Source organism: Megalops cyprinoides, chromosome 14, assembly GCF_013368585.1.
Source record: "Megalops cyprinoides isolate fMegCyp1 chromosome 14, fMegCyp1.pri, whole genome shotgun sequence".
NCBI classification, from domain to species: Eukaryota; Metazoa; Chordata; class Actinopteri; order Elopiformes; family Megalopidae; genus Megalops; species Megalops cyprinoides.
The window spans coordinates 31,650,899-31,671,269 of NC_050596.1; the positions used below are offsets into that span (position 1 = coordinate 31,650,899).

Below are 20,371 nucleotides of genomic sequence, written 5' to 3' on the forward strand. Positions count from 1 at the left end.
CGGTTCGAAAGGGCCCCCTCTCAGCGGGCACGCTCCCAGCTCTCTCCACTCCATTTGGTTTGATTCACACTCTGATTCGGATATTTTGTCTCGGCTGGGCACAGATGCTGCTGGTGGAGCAATCTCCCGGAAAAATGTCAGCGCTGTTCTTTTCTCCAAGTGTCAGCGGGAGCTCTGGAGCGCTCAAACTCACACACACACCCCCACACACACACTCTGCTGAGAGGCTCCCCTCAAACACGAGCGTGCGCACACACACACACACACACATACACACACACACACACACACACACACACACTGCTGAGAGCCTCTCCTCTCTCTCTCTCTCTATCTCTCTCTCTCACACACACACACACACAAACACACACACTCTCTCACACACACACACTGCTGAGAGCCTCTTCCCTCTCTCTCACACACACACACACACACACACACACACACTCTCTCATTCATGCCTCATTGAGAGTGTTATGAGAGGAGCAGGTCCTGACCTGTGTCCCAGTGATTCAGAAAGTGTTGTGTGAGGATTAGTGGTGGATAGGCTGTGTACAGGGTATGTTTGTCAGAAAATGGCCTTGCTTTCTCAGTTCAATTCAGCAAGTCTTGATTGTGTCAAATGCTTATGAGTCCCTGAGCCATGACTGAGATTTCAAAAGGATTTTTTTCATTTGAGTAGTTCAATAAGTGTTGACATGGACATTTCACCAGCCTTCTTTTTCTAAGGGCTTTTGAGACTTTGCATGTCGAATGTCAGAGCTTTTAAAGTGCTGTTCACCTGATATCATTCTAGATGAATGACATTCAGATGTGAAAGTCCTCAACAATGTACCACTTAGTTTTGTACTACATGAATCACACTTGTGGAAACCTGACAGATTTTCAGTTCGTCAGAGTGAATTACCACTCCGGCATTTCCACAGTCCCAGCGGGTCCTGTCACTGACTCTGGGCAAGAAGAACACAACTGACACTCAGGAACTGTGGGATTGATTTTTTAAAATTGGTTATTAAGTCCCATGTTGTGTAACCCAGGGTTGTACTCTGCTGGGACCACTAAACCCTTTTCCTTATTATCTTTTAGGATGTTTGCATTTGTCTTGAGAAAAATTGCCTGGCTACAGCGGTGTTGGGTGTTCTGCCTCTCTTTACTAGGGGCAGAAGTTTAAATGATGCCACACACTCTCGTAAAACTACAGTATAAATATAAATCAAAATGTATGTTGCACATTTTAAATGCTTTCCTATAGGGCACCTCAGGAGTATAGTCCTGATTTATGTGTTGACACTTTGACACTGTACATTGTTGTGATTGTTGTAGCACCTGTTTTTTTGAGTGTGCCACTGGCTACTATAGAACTGTGTGATGCATTCACACTGGTTAAAATGTCCCCGACATTTTCTGAATGTTCTGATGTTCATATGGCCTTATTTTATGCACTCACCAGCCTCGATGTGTTAGTCACTCTGAATCACATGATCAGTATTATTATACTGTTTAATAATCAGCATGAATGAGAGCTCACATTGGAAGCACAGCTTTTTGTCTGAACAGCTGTTTCTGCCAGGGGGGTCTATCAGTCATTGTTAGTTGTTAGTCATATTAGTCATTGGCAGAAAATACTGTTGCAGATATACTGTTTGTGCAACAGTGCATGATCGTATTCTGAGGAGGTTAATGAAATGTTTGCAGTGAAAAACCTATTCCTAACCTTCTTTGACATTATATCACACTACATTACATTACATTACATGCGATTAGCAGATGCTCTTATCCAGAGCGACTTCCAGCACAAGAGAACAGAAGTGTGTCCATTCAATTTAAACGAGCAACGGTGTCAGACCAGGCTCACAACACTCCCAGACCAGTGAGTGTGAGCGTAACACTGTTTAAGCCCTCCCAGGCTTTAACCTCTGGTACATTGTAGGAAATGAACACTCTTTCTCCCCTCCGTCGACGCGTTTCCAGGTGTGTCGCCTCGGAGGGATCAAGCACCTGGTGGACCTTCTGGACCACAAGGCCCTGGAGGTGCAGAGGAACGCCTGTGGAGCGCTGAGGAACCTGGTGTACGGGAAGGCCACGGACGACAACAAGGTGGCCGTGAGGAACGCGGGCGGAGTCCCCGCCCTGCTGCGGCTGCTGAGGAAGACTGTGGACGCCGAAGTCAGGGAGCTGGTCACGGGTACGAGCGCGCTTCCGCCCGACCGCCCGCCGCAGGGCTGCTCCTTTATTTATTCTTTTACTTTTTATTTTATTCAGTTCTACTTATTTTTACATTAAATAAATGTTATTGCATTTTATTTGTATTTTAAATGCTTATTTCTATAGCACTTTGAGCTTGCGTGTTAATGTATGAAAGGTGCTATATAAATGAAGTTTGTTATTATCGTTATAATTATTCCCACCCACATATACTACATCACAAGACCTGTGCTCAGCTGCTAGCAAAGCCATGGGCCAAGGAAAAGCTGCATTTACCAGAGCCAAAAAAGAGGGAGAGAAGCTGAGCAGAGTGCCATAATAACATTGCAGTGGATGCTCTGCAAATAACTCCTGCTCCTCTCAGCGTCACCCTCACACTTGTGTCATTGTTGTTTAGTGAAACGAGACTGATTCCCACCGCAGTGACTCTTATTTGACTCGTGTGCTTTTGAGGTGTTCTAAGAGCACTCCACTAACTGTCATTTCCAACTGTGCTCCACTCTATGGCTCCCTAGTGTTATTTCTAGCTGCGTAGAGGTCACAGACCAATTATTTCGGTCTAGAGATGCTGTGTTTGCTGGGTTGCCATAGAGATGCCAGCCAGGTTTCGTTACCCCGCACCCCCCCCCGATTCGCGCTCTGTCCCCGTGTCCCGCTCTGACCACGGCGAGAGTCGCGGCCGGGCCTCCCATACTGGTGCTGCCCATCTGGCTCAGCCACAGAGGTGACATTCTGACACACAGAGCGCCCGATTATGTGACTCATCTATTATTCAGAGCAGTTTAATCACACCCAGCAGAGCTTTCCCGCGCTCGTATGTTTGTTGTGGGAAAAACAGTCGCACCAATAACGAGCCGAAGCAAATGGAAGCCGAGCCGGTTCACGGCTGAACGCAGCGCAGCCATTGGACGATGAGGCTATGATCCTGACTGCCTTCTGCAGCCCCTCCTGCTGAGTGGAGGTTGGAGTTGGTCTCAAACAGCAGAGCTGTCAGGGCTGTCATCTGGACGGCATTCGCTTTTAAAATTGAAATACCCTGCCGCTGTGAAGCATAACACCTTCACCCATTCGTGACTTTTCTTGGGTGTGTGAGTTCAACACCCTCCTGGCTCTTAGGAAGGCAGGATCAGGGTTGGAAAAGCGTTCCAAGTGCAGTTAAAAGGACGGATGCTTAATTCGCTGGACAGTCCTGGCCAGGCACTCTCCCTCCTCGGCTTTAGCCCAAGCTGCCATGCCTTGTGGTGTGGCCATGCATTCTGCAGGTGTCACTGATTGTGATTGATTCCAGATCTCCAGGGGATCTCCCACAGCTAACATGTACACTCTGATAAGTTCAGATCCCAAGTGCTGTTTCAGCAAACATGTTCTGGTTGCGTGTCTCTGGGAGCATTGTAATTTGGATATGGGGGATGTGACATTTTTTTAGAGTCCAGCACTACAATCTTGAGTTTTTGAGGCTCAGAAAAGGAAAGACACATGATTCATTAATGAGTGTGGATCTTTGGCAGTTGATACAGAAGTTTGGTGCACATCTATGGCTCACTTTCAGAGTGGCTCAGCTGGCGGTATGACAGTGCCCTCAGCCCAGTGACATAAACAGAGAGACCGTGTAGAACAGACCCCAGGCATGTGGCCAATTACACATAGGAATGTACTATGAAAGAGGAAATGATGATGGCTCTTTTCGACTGTGATCTCGTTCAAAGGGCTGTGAGCACGGTTCTCAACCTTAATTGTTTGAGCAGGCATCCAGCTCTGGAAATAGACCATTAAAATTTGAGCCGGATAAGTTTCGCTGGATAAGGGCATCCACACGTAAATAAATGATCAAAGTTGTCTAAGGGAAGGACCTTTACCTCACCCTGTGAGTGCTTTTTGAACTTTCTCCCTCGTTTTTACCCTGACTTTGGAATTGCTTAATTGAGCTTTGTTCTAGCCTCACTGCACACGTCCCTCTCCTTCACATGGGCCACTGAAGTGAAGCATGTGTAGTCCTCCTGTACACTCACCCACAGCCAGAAGGTTCTCTACGTACTACAATTCCCATAGTGCAGTGAGGCAGAACCAGTGCTGATTGGAGAATCGGTGTATCTCTCACTGATGACACTGATGAATTGGGAACCAGCAGGCACCTGACAGGTCACCATGATGTGCTTGTGTGTGTATGTGGTTAATTATAACAGCTCTATAGTAGGAGGTGCTGGTACTTAATGAAGCAGACAAGCAGCATTATGTAGGCAGTGTGGAGGTTCACTCAAATCAGTCTTTTAGAGGTGTACTGGGATGGATGGTTACCGCATAGACTCTCCCCTCCCCACTCAGCTCCTCAGTAAATTGCTTTGACGTGACCACTTACAAACCTGGTTTATTTGCATTCAGATGTCCCGCTGAGGTAATTGGCTGTTGAGGACGGAGTGTAATGGACAATTAGAGAAGGTTATTAGCAGAACGCCGTCTCTGGTTGATCGATCACATGAGCGATCCTGACAAACTGTTTTCAGTGACGCCTCTCAAAATCCTGGAGCCGTGACAGTGATCAGAAGAGACAGGAGTTGCACAGAAATTCTGGAACTCGTTTTAAGTTTCTTTAATCCATTTATGGTCAGGTGACGCTCCAGTAGGAAGCCTTGGAACCTTGTGTGTGTTTGCTGAAAGTCATTTTGGAATTTAATTATTGGATACACTTCCTCTCTAGTTTCCTGAGGTATCAGAACAGTCTGTCCTGAAAGGGGGACAGGGTTTGGTATGTCACTGAGCCTCTGTAGTCCTTGGAGAGGAATCTTCTATTCCCAGCCAATGAGAGTGTAGGGTCAGCACATTTGTTACCTTGTGATTAGGAACAGCATGGATGTCTGATTAAGTTCCCACCTGGCAGTCTTAGTAGTGTCCAGTGTGCTATATTATATTTGCTTAGCAGATATTCTTATCCAGAGCGACTTGGATAACTTGCAGTTTTGTAGCTATTATCTATTCATAAGGCTGGATATTTACTGAGGCAGTTTGGATTGATGACCTTATAACAGCAGAGAACCGCTTGGGAATCAAACCAGCAAGCTTTGGTTTAGGAGTCCTGCTCCTTAACTACTACATCACGCTAAAGTCTTGCTGTGCTGCTGTGCGATGAGAAAATAAATAAAATCTTGATACGAGTAGCAAAGAAAGCACTACCACAGACATTCTTATACAAACAGACAGCTCGTGCGTCCCTTCCGTCCTGTGTCTGGGAGCTTCCGGTTAGTGAAATCAGATTCTGGCACTGTCTGAGAGCCTGTGCTGACATAGATGTTGTGTTTTCAGATAATGCCCCCCCCCCCAAAAAGTGTTTGTAACGTGCCAACAAATCAGAACACTTGTAGCTTCTACAACAGCGCTGGCAGCATGGAAATTACAGCGGTGACCATCTGGTCCATATGAAGGAAATCTGTGGTACTCCTCTGCTGGGGACACAACTCCCATCACGCCTTTCTGGAGCTCAGGATCAGGCCACAAGAGACAGCCTGTTCCAGCTGCCAGTATAGGAGCCACATGCTAATGATACTCAGTTATGCCTGTGTCGTGCTCACGGGTACTTGGCTCACAGTGCGGAAGGTGTGGAGCCCCTCTCAGGGCAGAGACTGCGGTGGGAGAGAGCGGAGCGTCCTTGGATGAACTGGACAGAGTTGAGGCATTAAAGAGGTGTGGGGTGCAGGAAGTACTCTTCTCCCCACAGTTGTAAACAGGGCAAGAGGTTGCCATGGAGCCAACTGCATCTTTTGGAACATTGCACCGTTACCATGACACTGCTCTGACATCACACCGTGGGGTGTGGCACTCCGGTGTCTCCGCAGTAGGGTCAGGTCCAAACTGGTTTCAGAGGGTGAGAGAAATGACATGGTAGATCCAGGGTTTCGCACATTAAATTAAATTTTACATATCCAGTTATACAGCTGAAAAAATTTAGGGAAAGTGATTTGACTACAACACCTGTGTCACTCCTGGGTTTAGGGCCTGCAGACTTCTGGATCCAAGCCAAGTTCAGACACACCAAGCCACTGTGTCCCTAAAGCACTTTACCAGCACACAACTGGAGATGTTTACCACTGATATGAGTCAGTCCGCATTCAAACTTACACATTCAGTGGTCATTCTCACTCAGGATTGCTGGCATTTGCACTGAATACATTACTATCTTAGGTGGGGAAGCAGCACATTTCTCCATTAGGGAAACGGCAGTTTCATGCCAGAATTGAAATTAGTTTCAAGGGACCGTTTTGCAAGTCAAATAGAGGCAGTCCTTTCCAACTCTCAAGCCATGCTGGAGTGATGCTGTCAGCTATCAGCGCACTTGAATCAGGCGTCGCTTCAGGGTAAAGAGAAGAGACGCACATTCGCGTTGGGAAAGGTGTCTGTGGGCTGGCCAGACCGGCATGTTCATGCGACTGACTCCCTGCCTCTCCCTTGCCTGCTCTTTCTCCGTATTATCAGATTATTGGTACAGTTCAGCTTCATAGCGCTAGTAAACCTGCCTCCTTTGCTTTGCATGCTGTAGACCCCCCAGCCCACACACACAGGCCACTGTCTAACAGTGCTGGAACATCCTCCTAACCAGAGCCAATTTATTCCAGGCCGGCAGCATAGTGAAGCTCTGTAATGGGCAGTCTGGCTGGAATGCCCCATTACTACAGAGAATACAGTAAGTGAATAAGTAGGCCTGGGAGGATTTCATTATGTGCACAGTGGAGTCCTTAAGCTGGATCAGTGCCTCGGTATCCATGAGAATTCCACCCCTCTCTCCCTCTCTCTCTTATTGCCCCCCCCCCCCCCCCCCCCCCCCCGACCCCGCATTGTTTTTCTCTTTCTCTTCCACTATCTTTGTCTCTCCTACTGTCTCCCTGTCTTTCTCCCTCTCTCTCCCACTGTCTCTCTCTCCCACTGTCTTACTGCATCTTTCTCCCTCTCCCTCCCACTGGCTGTCTTTCTGTCTCTCCACCACTATCTCTGATTCACTCTCTTTCTCTGCTTATCCAATACTTGCATGCTCTGTCTGTCTGTCTGTCTCTCTCTCTCTCTCTCTCTCTCTCTCTCTCTCTCTCTCTCTCTCTCTCTCTCTCTCTCTCTCTGTGTGTGTGTGTGTGTGTGTGTGTGTGTGTGTGTGTGTGTGTGTGTGTGTGTGTGTGTGTGTGTGTGTGTGTGTGTGGCACTTTACCTGCTCTGATATAACCGTGTGGTAGTGGGTTCCTGCCTACCCACAGTAAGTCTCTGCCATTGGAGTGGGCCTTTGTTTGTGTAACCTGGCCTTGTTTACAGAAGGTCAAGCGCGCCCTGAGTGTAGCTTACGCCCACCGTCACATCTGACCGTCGGATTGGACGCGGCGTGTCCGCCCGGATGGCAGTCCCTGCTAAGAAGGCCTTGTAATTACATCTGTGGGTGAAGCACAGGGATGAAGCACAGGGCTCATTACTGGCCCGCGGCGTGAGGGGAAGCCTAAACCAACGGCTCACGCAGCGTTTAATGAAAAGAAGGCGAGACGAGAGGGCGGCGTGGTGGATCAGCGCTGCTTAGGCAACGGGATCATTCCGGCCCCCGCAGCATACAGAACGGCCCTAATGCCTGCTGAATTACACTGCATCGCTGTGCACATGTGTGTAGTTACACGGTACTTACAGCTGTTAATCCTGTCTGTGCCTCGTGTAATTACACTTGTGTAAGAATGGCAGTGAGTATGTCCACAGTACAGTGAGTATGTACACAGCAGTTATGATATAGCTGCAGGAAAAAATGCACCGTTGTTATGGTCACTTAATGTGAAGTGTGACTGTGTTTATTTCTCTGTCCAAGGTGACACGTGGTGTTAGTGACACAGGCTCAGTGCTGTCAATAGTGTAAAACACACATGATCGCGTGTAAGTCCAAAAACAGAATTTATTAACAAATACCAAAGACCCAAAGTTATGAAGTGCGGGAACTCAAATCAAATCACCTGTTACTTGTCAGGCCTATGAATGTGGCAGTGAGTCTGTAGAGCTGCCTGCATGTGTGTGTGCGCATGCGTGTGGGTGTACACATTTGTGTGTGTGTGTGTAGTGTGTGTGTGTGTGTGTGTGTGTGTGTGTAAACACCACTGCATCAGTAATGTCTGCCATCAGAGGGAATCCCAGGGAAAGATGTTTGATTACAGGAGTGAGTTCCAGCCGGCCTGTCTGTATGTGTGTGTGTGAATCTGCAGCGGTGATCACACTGTGCTGGAATGCAGATCTGTGGGAGGCTGTGGAGGGGCTGCAGGCCTGGCGCTCACGTCAGCCCACCTGCTGCGTGCAGCCGCTGGCCTGGCCGAGCGGTCGGCCTCTCCCTGCGTCTGGCTCTCGGAGCGTTCGGCCTCTCCCTGCGTCTGGCTCTCGGAGCGTTCGGCTTTCAGCGCTTTTGGCTCTCGGCGCGTTTGGCTCCAGCAGGCTCGGGCTTTACTGCATTTGGAGCCTGTTCTCTGCATTGATTACACCTTTTATCACCTGAAATCTACTAATGTCAGGAAATTGCCCATCAACATTTAATTATCAGATCCATGCAGCTCCAGTCTCCGCTCAGCACTGAGGGCAGGAGCACTGATACATGGTGTATTGAATTGTCTGAGGTTTATAACTCAAACCAGTTTATCTTATTTAATTCCATTATTCTTTTATTTCATTTCATTTGAGTTTGCTTATCCATTTATTTTTGTTTAAGCTTTACTTAACCAAGCGTGTTCATTAAGAATCAGTTCTCATTGTCCATTACGGCCTGCCCGAGAGGCAAAGCAAATATAAGGACATATATATCAAACAAAATGTAATGACACAGCTTCAAATGTGCATGAACAGAGCTAGCATGTTACTGTAGTGCATTTTTGCGCTTTGACTCTGGTTTAATTGTTTGATTGTTGTAGCTCTCTCTCTTTGTAGTATGGCACTGGTTGTTACAGCATTGTGTGACAGGCTGACATTTCCAGAAGTGGTTTTGCGCTTTCTACGCATGCTGTTATTCACATAACATTACATGCATGTTTGTACGTTCGCTTTATTGGTTGCTCTGGGCTCTGAGTGTCCAGCAGTGGAATAAATGGAAATGGAAGTTTTCCCCTCCCTGATCGCATGCGTAGGCCGTGGTGTGGATGGTGGTCAGGCATAACCAGTTGCGATTTGAGTTAGAGATGGCAGCAGTGGCGGTAATCAGTGGGATTAGACACTCCACACATCCCCTGGCGTCTGTACTGCTCTATCCTTTCACTCACAAGTCTTTACATCCCTGAGTCGGCCACGCCCACAGTCGGCATCACGTCACCGCGGCATCGCATCACACCCTGTCAGCGATCAGGGTGCAGCTGCCCCTCAGATCACTGTAACACAAGTGCTGCAAACTGCGTGATCTGGAGCAGATGTTGTGCTAAAAAACACATACTTTACTCTGTGTCATTAGTAATACCATGTCAGTTAAGATAAACGACAGATTAAAATGACTAGTTTTGATTTGCGTAATTTAGTCCGGTGTATATATAACTATTGTTTTTTTTATTTTTTGTTACTTTTGAGAACATTCCATATGTTAGCGTTTGAAAGAGAGATACGACTCCTTCCTGTTATTGAGGAGAGAGGTTATTCTGATAGACTCCGGTAGATGATGATAGATTATTGTACTCTTGCTCCTCTCTGGGCTCTGGGCTGGGTATGACAGAAAGCGCCACAGGGCAAACCCAGGCTGTCCTGCCAGCGCGATGCAGACAGGGTTTCTGTGCCTGTCTCTGACGTGCCCCTCCTCCTCCCCCCGCCCATCCCTCTGTCTCCTCAGGGGTGCTGTGGAACCTGTCCTCCTACGACGCGGTGAAGATGACGATCATCCGGGACGCCTTAAGCACTCTGACCAACACTGTGATCATCCCGCACTCCGGCTGGAGCAGCTCCTCCTTCGACGACGAGCACAAGCTCAAGTTCCACTCCTCGCTCGTGCTGCGCAACACCAGCGGCTGCCTGAGGTACCGCACCGGCCTGGCTCAGACATGCGCTCAGCAGCGCCGCCACCTTGTGGCCGTACAGAGGCATTGCAGACACATGAGTACTGGGTAGGATCAAGATTGGTTTTCCTGGCCAATTCAAAATAAAATTAAAGCAATAAAGCCCTGTGTTTTCTTGATAGAGGAATGTGAGTGATTTATATGAGGTATAAAATCTATCTTAAAAAAGGAAAATGGGGTCACAAAGAGGCGAGAAAGGACCTACAGATGGGGTGGAAACCAACACACAACTGCTGGACCAATTATATCATTTAATAGCGGACGTATTGGGTAGACTGCGTAGCTGGAGAGCAGCAGGAAGCAGAATGACATGAACAGGCCCAGCCGGCGGCTCACAGCCATCTGGAGAGTGTGCTCTGTGTGTGTTTCCCTGAGCCGCGCTCACTCCCGCCTAACCAGCGCAGCCTTAACGTGTCATTAATGGGTCGCCCTAAAATAGAAAGTACCGTTTTACCCCCTGACCCCCCTGTGTTCTTCTTCAGGGTGTAATAAGCATCACTTGTAGCAGTCAGGCAGCAGTGTGGCGCGGTGTTAAGGAGCAGGGCGCGTGTATCCATTAGCGGGAGAAGGAAAGAAAAAAACACCTTAGGATGGCGTCGTTCCTCACACGCTGTGGAGGACAGACTCACAGCGCTGGACCACGCTCTGCTGTTTACAGAATCACACGCGGGTTTGACACAGGGTCCACGCTGCAGATGCTCTGGGGTGAGCGGCACTTGAGTAGTGAGTGAAATTCCTTCGGCTAAACCCCAATACACACACACACACACACACACACACACACACACACACACACACACACACACACATCGCTAAGGTGGGTCACTGAAGAGCTGGATGAAAATATCACACGTCTCTGAGGTCCTCCAGAGTCTGTGCCAGTTAAACGGTGTTTAGAGTCCTGGATGTCGTTCAGGCCCAGTGTACCCGTGGACCCTGCTTTCACAGTGCGTTCCTGGAACTGGAGTTCAGTCACCCTAACAGCACGGTGAGGTGCAGTGCGGCCTGATATCTCTGCTCTTAGCTGTGCGTCAGCTTTATATTAAAGGTGAAGTGTTCTTTCTCCCAAGTGCCTCTCTCACGGCCCTTCGCGGATTGTCTTGCCTTATTGACTCGGGCAGCGGTTTACCTTATTCTCCAGGGCAGTTCAGCACATTCTGCAGGTGCTCCAGGAATTTCAAAACCTCCAACCCTCCGCAGAACCGGAGAGGGGAGCTAAATTGATTCAATGGAGAAGATAAGTGGTTGTTTTTGCTGGAGTGAAGAGGCTGCAGACGCTGTGGCCTTCCAGGACCAAGCGGCCCCAGTCTAAACCTGCTCTCATGTGTCTTTGTCAAGGGGAGAGCTCCTGGTATCGATCTGGGACAGAGGGTCAGGTGAGGCTCTGGCTGCCTTTGTCAGGGCTGCTGTAGCCGCTGCCTGTAGCATGCAGTGATAACGCCAGAAAGCGTATCTTGGTCCTCACTGGCCGGACTCTGAGTCTAATGCAGAAAGAGCTGGCGAACTCTGATGAACTGCGCTCAATATATCTCTGCCTCTTCTCACATTCACATTTCATAATACATTACATTACATCATTTAGCAGACGCTCTTGTCCAGAGAGAGCAATTTTATCCATTTATTTTATTCGTTTATACTTCTGGATAATTACTGGGTTCAGTAAATGAATAAATTGACCAATGGTAGAACAGCAGATCCCCAGTGTGGAACTGAACCAGCAACCTTTTGATTAAAAGCTCTGTTCCTTATCACTATGGCACACTTGCTGTATAAATATACGGGGATGAGTGGGCTGTTACCACAGCAGAGTGCTGGGTAGCGGATTCCCTTTCTCCTCTCCTTAGTGTGTTGCCGTGATGGTTGTGGGATATATTTGTGTTTTATGCAGTGATTTGTGCCCAGTGTGTTGCCGTGATGGTTGTGGGATATATTTGTGTTTTATGCAGTGATTTGTGCCCAGTGTGTGCAGCTACTCCTGCCCCCCCCCCAGCTGTAGGTCTCATTAAGGCCGTGCTCGGTCCTGCTGCGCTCTCATCCCTTATTGATAAGGCCACAGCGGGAAGCCAAAAACGGGACCGAGTCCCCTGGGAGGGGCTGAACTGCAGGGGCGCACAGACAGAGGCGTTTATACACACCACCAGCCGTGTAATTGCGTGTGTGTGTGAGTGTGTATGTGTGTGATTGAACCTGTGTGTGAGGGGGGTGTGTGTGTGTGTGTGTGTGTGGGGGTGTGTGTGTGTGTGTGTGTGTGTGTGTGTGTGTGGGGGTGTGTGTGTGTGTGTGTGTGTGTGTGTGTGTGTGTGTGTGTGTGGGGGTGTGTGTGTGTGGGGGTGTGTGTGTGTGTGTGTGTGTGAGACAGAGTGCTGTCACTACGGTTGAGTATGTGCTCTGACTGCCATACCAACGAGCCTGGCTCTTTGGCGTCGCGGTCAAAGTCGCATGTTTGGTACCCCATAGACCCGGTTCAAGGCCGGGTGGGGTGACTGCTCTCGCCCTTTGCTACAGTGTGTGTGTGTGTGTGTGTGTGTGTGTGTGTGAGATTGAACCTGTGTGTGAGGGTGTGTGTGCGCGCGAGAGAGCATGCGTCTGTACAAGTGAGCGTGTGCGTCTATACAAGTGAGTGTGTGCGAGTGTGCATGTGAGCAAGTGTGTGTGTGTGTGTGTGTGTGTGTGTGTGTGTGTGTGCGTGTGAGCAAGTGTCTGTGTGCGTGTGTGTGTGTGTGCATGTGAGCAAGTGTCTGTGTGCGTGTGTGTGTGTGTGCATTTGTGGGTGTGCCTGGGTGGCTTTTCTTGTGTATCTGTCTGGCAGGTTGTTTGTAACAGTGCATACCTGTATGCTTGTCTTAGACATAGGAACTTGATCTTGGTGTGCTTGTGTGTGTTTGAAGTGTTAGTGTGATGAAAGCTTAGACTGCCAAAAGGCACTGACATTTGTGTCTCTCTTTTAACCTTCTCACCACATGTAGCAAGTCAATAAAGGCTTCTTAAATCATTTTTTGCTTAGTTCATATCAGAGAGTCTTGAAGCCTAGAGAAGTAGGCCCAGTTTGCTTTATAGCGTATTCTTTAGATTATTTTTTGTGGCTTTCCTTCACATTGCTGCCTTACTCAAGCACCCTTTGTTTCAATCAGCGTCTTTATTTTCACAGTACGAAGATGTAATCTATAAAGGCACCCTGGGATGTGTTTCTTTTCCCCACATATTAAACTTCTGCTGTTGGACACAGGGGCCCGAAATGTGTGTGGATGTGTAGATGTTTAAAACCGTTGCATTTGTTTGGACTTGAACTGTGAGTGTGGATGTATAAGTGTGTAAGTGCAGGTGTATCTGTGTGGGGTGCAGCCCAGTGACTGTGGGAGTATAAAGGTGTATAAAGGTGTAAATACGGGTTTATCTGTTCTTTGTGCAGGAACCTGAGCTCGGCGGGAGAGGAGGCCAGGAAGCAGATGCGTTGCTGTGAGGGGCTGGTGGACTCTCTGCTCTACGTCATCAAGGCCTGCGTCAACACCTCCGACTTCGACAGCAAGGTGTGCGCTCCTCGTGAACACCTGTCCCTGCACCACAGCACGACAAACACCTGTCCCTTTACCACAGCATGGCTGTGCGCTCTTCACAAACACCTGTCCCTTTACCACAGCATAGCTGTGCCCTCTTCACAAACACCTGTCCCTTTACCACAGCATAGCTGTGCCCTCTTCACAAACACCTGTCCCTTTACCACAGCATAGCAGTGTCCTCTTCACAAACACCTGTCCCTTTACCACAGCATAGCTGTGCCCTCTTCACAAACACCTGTCCCTTTAACACAGTACAGCGGCAGGTCTCATGCCTTTAGGGCTAGCTTAGAATGTTTAAACCTTTTGAAACGATGACATTTCCAAAATTCTGTGTCTGTTTTGTGAACCACCTGCAAGCCATACTAGGTACCAGAGGCATTTCGACACTGCAAAAAATAGCCCTTCAAAAATAAGAAATAAAATAATTAATACAAGGTGTTTTTTGCTAGTAATAAGTGAAAAAATCTGCCAATGGAACTAGTGGAAATACACAGATATCCAAGATGCACCGTCTAAAAACAAGTCCTTGTAGCTCAAGGAAATTTTGCTTGTTTGGTGACTGTGTCTTATATTAAGTGTAAAGAGATATTTTGACTTGAAAAGAGACAAATATGCTTGGTGAGATTTGTTTTTTTTGCAGTGTAATATTCTGTGTCTGTTTTGTGAACCACCTGCAAGCCATACCAGGTGCCAGAGGCGCTAAGACTATCAACAGCAGCCGTCTCATTGGCTCTCTGGCTTGCAGCTGCTCTGTGGGAAATCACTTGTAAGATTACTTCAGCATGCCGTATGCTCTGTGTATTACTCGCTTTCCTCATGTAAATCTATCCTGAGTGCACAAGTGAGGAGAGAAACCAGACCCTACATAATCGCAGTCGTCTGTTGAATTTCTGACCTTCCCTCCAAAGCACAAATTTACAGTGACAATCTCCATCTAGTTGTCACAGTATGAATCCTTTGCCCAGTCAGTGCGGGCTGCATTGTAATGGGAAGCCCCAGTGCCTGCTTATTAGTCTGCTGATAAAGACTGCTGTTGGGTTACGGAGGTCCGTGCCTGTGCCTGCAAGGCGGATCTCACTGATAAAGCCCCTGTGGTCCCCTCAGATTGTGGAGAACTGCATCTGCACCCTGAGAAACCTGTCATACCGCCTGGAGCTGGAGATGCCCCAGTCCCGCCTGCTGGGCACCCAAGACCTGGACCACCTGCTGGGCAGCGAGTCGCCCAGCAAGGAGGCCGACTCCAGCTGCTGGGGCAAGAGGAAGAAGAAGAAGAAGAAGACCTCGCAGGAGGAGCAGGTGAGCCCCGCTGCCACCAGGAACAAACTGGGCTAGGAAGGTTCAAAATACTTATAACTATCATCATCTCCATAACTGACCAGTTAAGCAGAAGCTTTAGTCCAGGTGGATTTTAAATGCTCACATTTTTATATATTCATCTCTACAGCTGGGTACTGACTGAAGCAATACAGCTTAAGTATCTTACAGCAGTGTTTCTCTATCCTACTCCTGGAGGCCCACTGTCCTGCATTTCTTCTATCTATCCTTGCTCTACCTACCTGACTGAACTCATCAGTGGCACTTTTGATTAGCTGAGCACACCTGATTTAATCACGCAGCAGGGATAGATAGAAGATATGCAGGACAGTGGGCCTCCAGGAGTAGGATTGAGAAACACTGGCTTACAGGACTCCTACCCCATCATCCTGGAACTCCAACCTGCAGCCTTGTGGTTACAAGTCCAAGGAGGGGGGCAGACTTCAGCAGACTTCAGCAGATGCACGGCCTGTTTCTGTCCCTGTAAACCTGTGTGCGTGTGTTCGCAGTGGGACGGTGTAGGGCCCATTCCGGGGTTCTCCAAAAACCCGAAGGGGGCAGAGATGCTGTGGCACCCATCGGTGGTGAAGCCCTACCTGACGCTGCTGGCGGAGAGCTCGAACCCGGCCACCCTGGAGGGATCTGCAGGCTCCCTGCAGAACCTCTCTGCAGGAAACTGGAAGGTACAGTTAGCCCCTCTCTGCAGAACCTCTCTGCAGGAAACTGGAAGGTACAGTTAGCCCCTCTCTGCAGAACCTCTCTGCAGGAAACTGGAAGGTACCGTTAGCCCCTCTCTGCAGGAAACTGGAAGGTACAGTTAGCCCCTCTCTGCAGGAAACTGGAAGGTACAGTTAGCCCCTCTCTGCAGGCAGCTGGAAGGTACAGTTAGCCCATCTCTGTAGAACCTCTCTACAGGAAACTGGAAGGTACAGTTAGCCCCTCTCTGCAGGAAACTGGAAGGTACCGTTAGCCCCTCTCTGCAGGAAACTGGAAGGTACAGTTAGCCCCTCTCTGCAGGAAACTGGAAGGTACAGTTAGCCCCTCTCTGCAGGCAGCTGGAAGGTACAGTTAGCCCATCTCTGTAGAACCTCTCTACAGGAAACTGGAAGGTACAGTTAGCCCCTCTCTGCAGGAAACTGGAAGGTACAGTTAGCCCCTCTCTGCAGGAAACTGGAAGGTACAGTTAGCCCCTCTCTGCAGGAAACTGGAAGGTACAGTTAGCCCCTCTCTGCAGAACCTCTCTGCAGGAAACTGGAAGGTACAGTTAGCCCCTCTCTGCAGGCAGCTGGAAGGTACAGTTAGCCCCTCTCTGCAGAACCTCTCTGCGGGAAACTGGAAGGCACAGTTAGCCCCTCTCTGCAGGAACCTGGAAGGTACAGTTAGCCCCTCTCTGCAGAACCTCTCTGCAGGAAACTGGAAGGTACAGTTAGCCCCTCTCTGCAGGAAACTGGAGGGTACAGTTTGCTCCTCTCTGCAGGGAGTGCTCTGTCAGCCCAGGCCAATAACAGACTTGACTGCTGAGTTCCAGGGTTTCTGTTGGCAGTGTTTTAAAGAGGCTGGTTTAAGCAGATCTGCCAGTTGCACATGCTCTGCAGTTTCCTTTCATAGTCGTTTTGTAAACAGAATGTTCCGTCTGCTGGTAGACGGCGTAGGAGCAGCCCCAAGATGAGCCAAATTTCATTCTGCGACTTGTAACGTATAATTTAGTCTTGATTTGAAATGGAAGTTTATAGCACCAAGCTTCATAGTGCAAACGGTAACGTACAATTTAGTTTTCCCGATTTGAAGTGGATGCTTTCAGTTGTTCTTGTGAACTCCTGCTTTTACACCACAAATGATCCCTGTTTGGTTCAGGCCGAAACAATAAGAGCAGAAGACCTCTGATATGTTTCTTGTATCCTTTCATGTAGTAGTTTTCCTGTAGTTTTCAGTGTCATTCAAAGATTGGTTTATTTCTCTGTGGTCTCACTTCAGTCACTATCTATACAGAGAGAATCCCCTACCTTTACAGTCTCTGGGTTAACAGATGAAATGAAGCCTCCTCTCTCCCCCTCCCCCAGTTTGCAGCTTATATCCGTGCTGCGGTGCGTAAGGAGAAGGGTCTCCCCATTCTGGTCGAGCTGCTCCGGATGGACAACGACCGTGTGGTCTGCTCGGTTGCCACAGCGCTGAGGAACATGGCCCTGGATGTCAGGAACAAGGAGCTCATAGGTGAGGGGAGCTCGTCCGGGATGAGATTGTTTTGTTTCTGCTTGCAGACCCTTGGATCACACCAAAGGTGACAGAGATGGAGCAAAGAGGTCACACACAGAGCTCATTCGTTTTCAACAGAGGAGGGGCACAAACTAATATTTCATTCATTTTTATATGAAGAGAATTGCCTCAGTGAATATCCAGCTGTATAAATGAGCAACATGTAAAAACTGTAATCTATGTAAGTCGCTCTGGGTAAGAGTGTCTGCTAAATGACAATAAATGACAATAATGCAGTATAATGTAATGTAATGAAATGCTACACTGCTGCTCCAGCATTGCTTAGCGGGTAGTGTCTAGGTAGTGAGTAGTGGATGAAACAGTGTGGCTGAATCCCTCCCCTGCTGTGCTCTCAGGAAAGTACGCCATGCGGGACCTGGTGAACCGGCTGCCCGGGGGCAACACCACCCTGCTGTCGGACGAGACGGTGGCGGCCATCTGCTGCACACTGCACGAGGTCACCAGCAAGAACATGGAGAACGCCAAGGCGCTGGCCGACACGGGCGGCATCGAGAAGCTGGTCAACATCACCAAGGGGCGGGGAGAGAGGTGGAGTGCACCCCCAGACACAACCAATCATATGAGTCCTAACTTCCTGTTTTCAACGGTCTTCTAAAGGGTCTTCATCCTTAACAAGTCACAGATTCTCACTTTCAGTTCTTACAGTATATATATTTTTCCTGTTAATTTCAGCTTCTGCATTCTCAGTTCTGTGAAGGAATGCATAAAAAGTCGAACTTGGTTTAATTTGATTGGTCAAAGGACGGACTGTATTTCGCTCCAATTGGGCAGACACCTGACCCCTCACAAGAGCTTTCTGTGGCACATATTCACCCAGACTCAGAGATTATATTTGCTCTTCACAACAAATAATAGATGCTGTGTTTCATTGATTGATGATTTCATTGTTCAATCCTCTCTGTAGTCAGGCAGTCATGCGTGATTTTGCTATTGATTCCTACATGCATATCATTTACATTATTTGTTTAGTGAAATGTCCTCTGCCGTATTGCAGGTACTCGATGAAGGTGGTTAAAGCAGCTGCACAGGTGCTGAACACGCTCTGGCAGTACAGAGACCTGCGTGCCATCTATAAAAAGGTGAGACGGTTACAGGTGCTGGCACCTGGGGCTGACCTGTCTTTCTGTCTCTCTCAGTGTGTGTTGTAACGGCTGGCTCTTCCTCTTCCTGTTTCCCAGGATGGGTGGAACCAGAACCACTTCATCACGCCTGTTTCCACACTGGAGCGGGACAGATACAAGTCCCAGCCTACCCTGCCCACCAGCACTTTGCAGATGTCACCTGTCATCCAGTCAGGTGAGTTTGGGCCTTGCAAAGGCACCTGGGAAATGTAGTCAAAGTCTATTTTAAAAGCTGTGAGAAATGTGATCATGCTCTTTAGTGAAGTACTAGCTCTAATAAGTAAATAGATTTCAGAGTTTTATGTAGGCTCATGTGTAGTGGCTGTTTATTCCCCAAATTACATTTGGTCAACTTCAATGGCTTCTTTTGTTCACACAGACGCAAAATAAAACCTCATATATGTTCTCTGATTGTTGTGCAGCTGGTAGTGCTACATCTTCCCCTGCCATGTTGGGCATAAAGGAGCAGCATTCGGATTATCAAAGAACACAGTCATCTATGCAATTTTATAACTACCAAGGAGACAACAATGTACATAAAAGTCAATACACGGGTAAGCCTGATGTCTCTCCAGCCATCTTAAAAAGTCCCATACCCCACTGATCTCTCTTACACCCTACTAAAGAATCCACCCCTTAAAAGCATGATACTTCAGCCAGTTTTGAGAAGACAGTTTGGACATTTTAGAAGACAAGTCATGAAGATAAATTTCAGATGATTCTGTATTGGTCCTCATTTCTCTTCACAGGTGGGGTTCCCTGTATTCTTACGCTTTATTGGTCTCCCTCGCCTGTACTCTTTATTATTTTCATTAGACGGTCCATTGAGCGCAGGGGTGGAATTAGCACTCCCAGTGCATATCAGCTGGGGCCATTCCAGGTTTTACTGAAAGCAGGTTAGCATTACATTACATGCATTTAGCAGACGCTCTTCTCCAGAGCAACTTCATCACAAGAGAACAATAGCATGCTGAGTGGAAGCTACTTGTGGGTCCATTCCATCAAGTACACCAAGCTCCTTCTGGTAAAACCTGGAAAGGCTGAAGCTGCTATGTGTGGGAGGGCTGTTTCCATTTCTGGAGTTCAGAACAGCACTCAAATTGCTTTGTTGTTTTATGCAGGTTTTTGAGTTTTTTGGAAGTTCTCCCCCATATTATTAAAGGCCAGCCCCAAGATAGGTTCTGTTAGATGATAGAGTATGGGTTTGTAGTGTAGCATAGGAGCAGGACTCGTAACCAAAAGGTTGCTGGTTCGATTTCCCACAGGGGCACTGCTGCTGTGTACCCCAGGGGCAAGGTACGTAACCCACAGTTGCCTCAGTAAATATCCAGCTGTATAAACGGATAATGTTGTAAAAACTTGTAATTGATGTATGTTGCTCTGGATAAGAGCGTCTGCTAAACGCCAGTAATATAATGTAATGTAAAGTAGCTGATTTAGGGATGTGCTGCAGCTAGGTGTGGCCCCTTTGCTCTGGCACTGAGAGGCCAGAGAATGAAGCACAGCAGAAACTGCACCAGCCACTGACAAAGACACAGCAGTGAGAATGTGTCTGGCACCAGGGGTTATCTAGGTTTTTGTTTTTTTGTTTTTTTTTCGGGTTTGCCCTGCCGTGGAAATCAAACTGCTGTTCCTCACAGGCATTCCAAACAATGGTGCTCTTTGACTCGAGTCTGCGTTTGTTGCCGTTTTTGACTTTGTTTCTTTTGAAGGTCACTAACTTATGATGAGAAAGGGCATTTGAGTACAGGAGGGGGGGGGGGGGGGTGTTTTTCAGTCCAGAGCTACCTTTGTTCTGTTCTCTCTGTCCCCTCCCACCACACATTCCTCTGAAATGAAAAGTACCTGATTAATATCAATGCGGTGAACAGCTGGAAGC

The 20,371-nt window shown here is 48.1% G+C and overlaps 1 protein-coding gene across 5 annotated transcripts in view; it reads left to right on the forward strand.

The window, feature by feature from the left end:
* Positions 1-20,371, forward strand: part of pkp4 (plakophilin 4) — a 93,427-nt gene that overhangs the window by 71,211 nt on the left and 1,845 nt on the right. For all 5 annotated transcript variants that reach the window (XM_036544947.1, XM_036544948.1, XM_036544949.1 and 2 more), the window contains 10 exons: positions 1,972-2,185; positions 10,004-10,187; positions 13,636-13,753; positions 14,888-15,079; positions 15,607-15,780; positions 17,158-17,308; positions 17,707-17,899; positions 18,366-18,450; positions 18,550-18,667; positions 18,915-19,046. In XM_036544947.1, the coding sequence (XP_036400840.1) occupies positions 1,972-2,185; positions 10,004-10,187; positions 13,636-13,753; positions 14,888-15,079; positions 15,607-15,780; positions 17,158-17,308; positions 17,707-17,899; positions 18,366-18,450; positions 18,550-18,667; positions 18,915-19,046 (1,561 nt within the window). The remainder of the gene's footprint in view (positions 1-1,971; positions 2,186-10,003; positions 10,188-13,635; positions 13,754-14,887; positions 15,080-15,606; positions 15,781-17,157; positions 17,309-17,706; positions 17,900-18,365; positions 18,451-18,549; positions 18,668-18,914; positions 19,047-20,371) is intronic.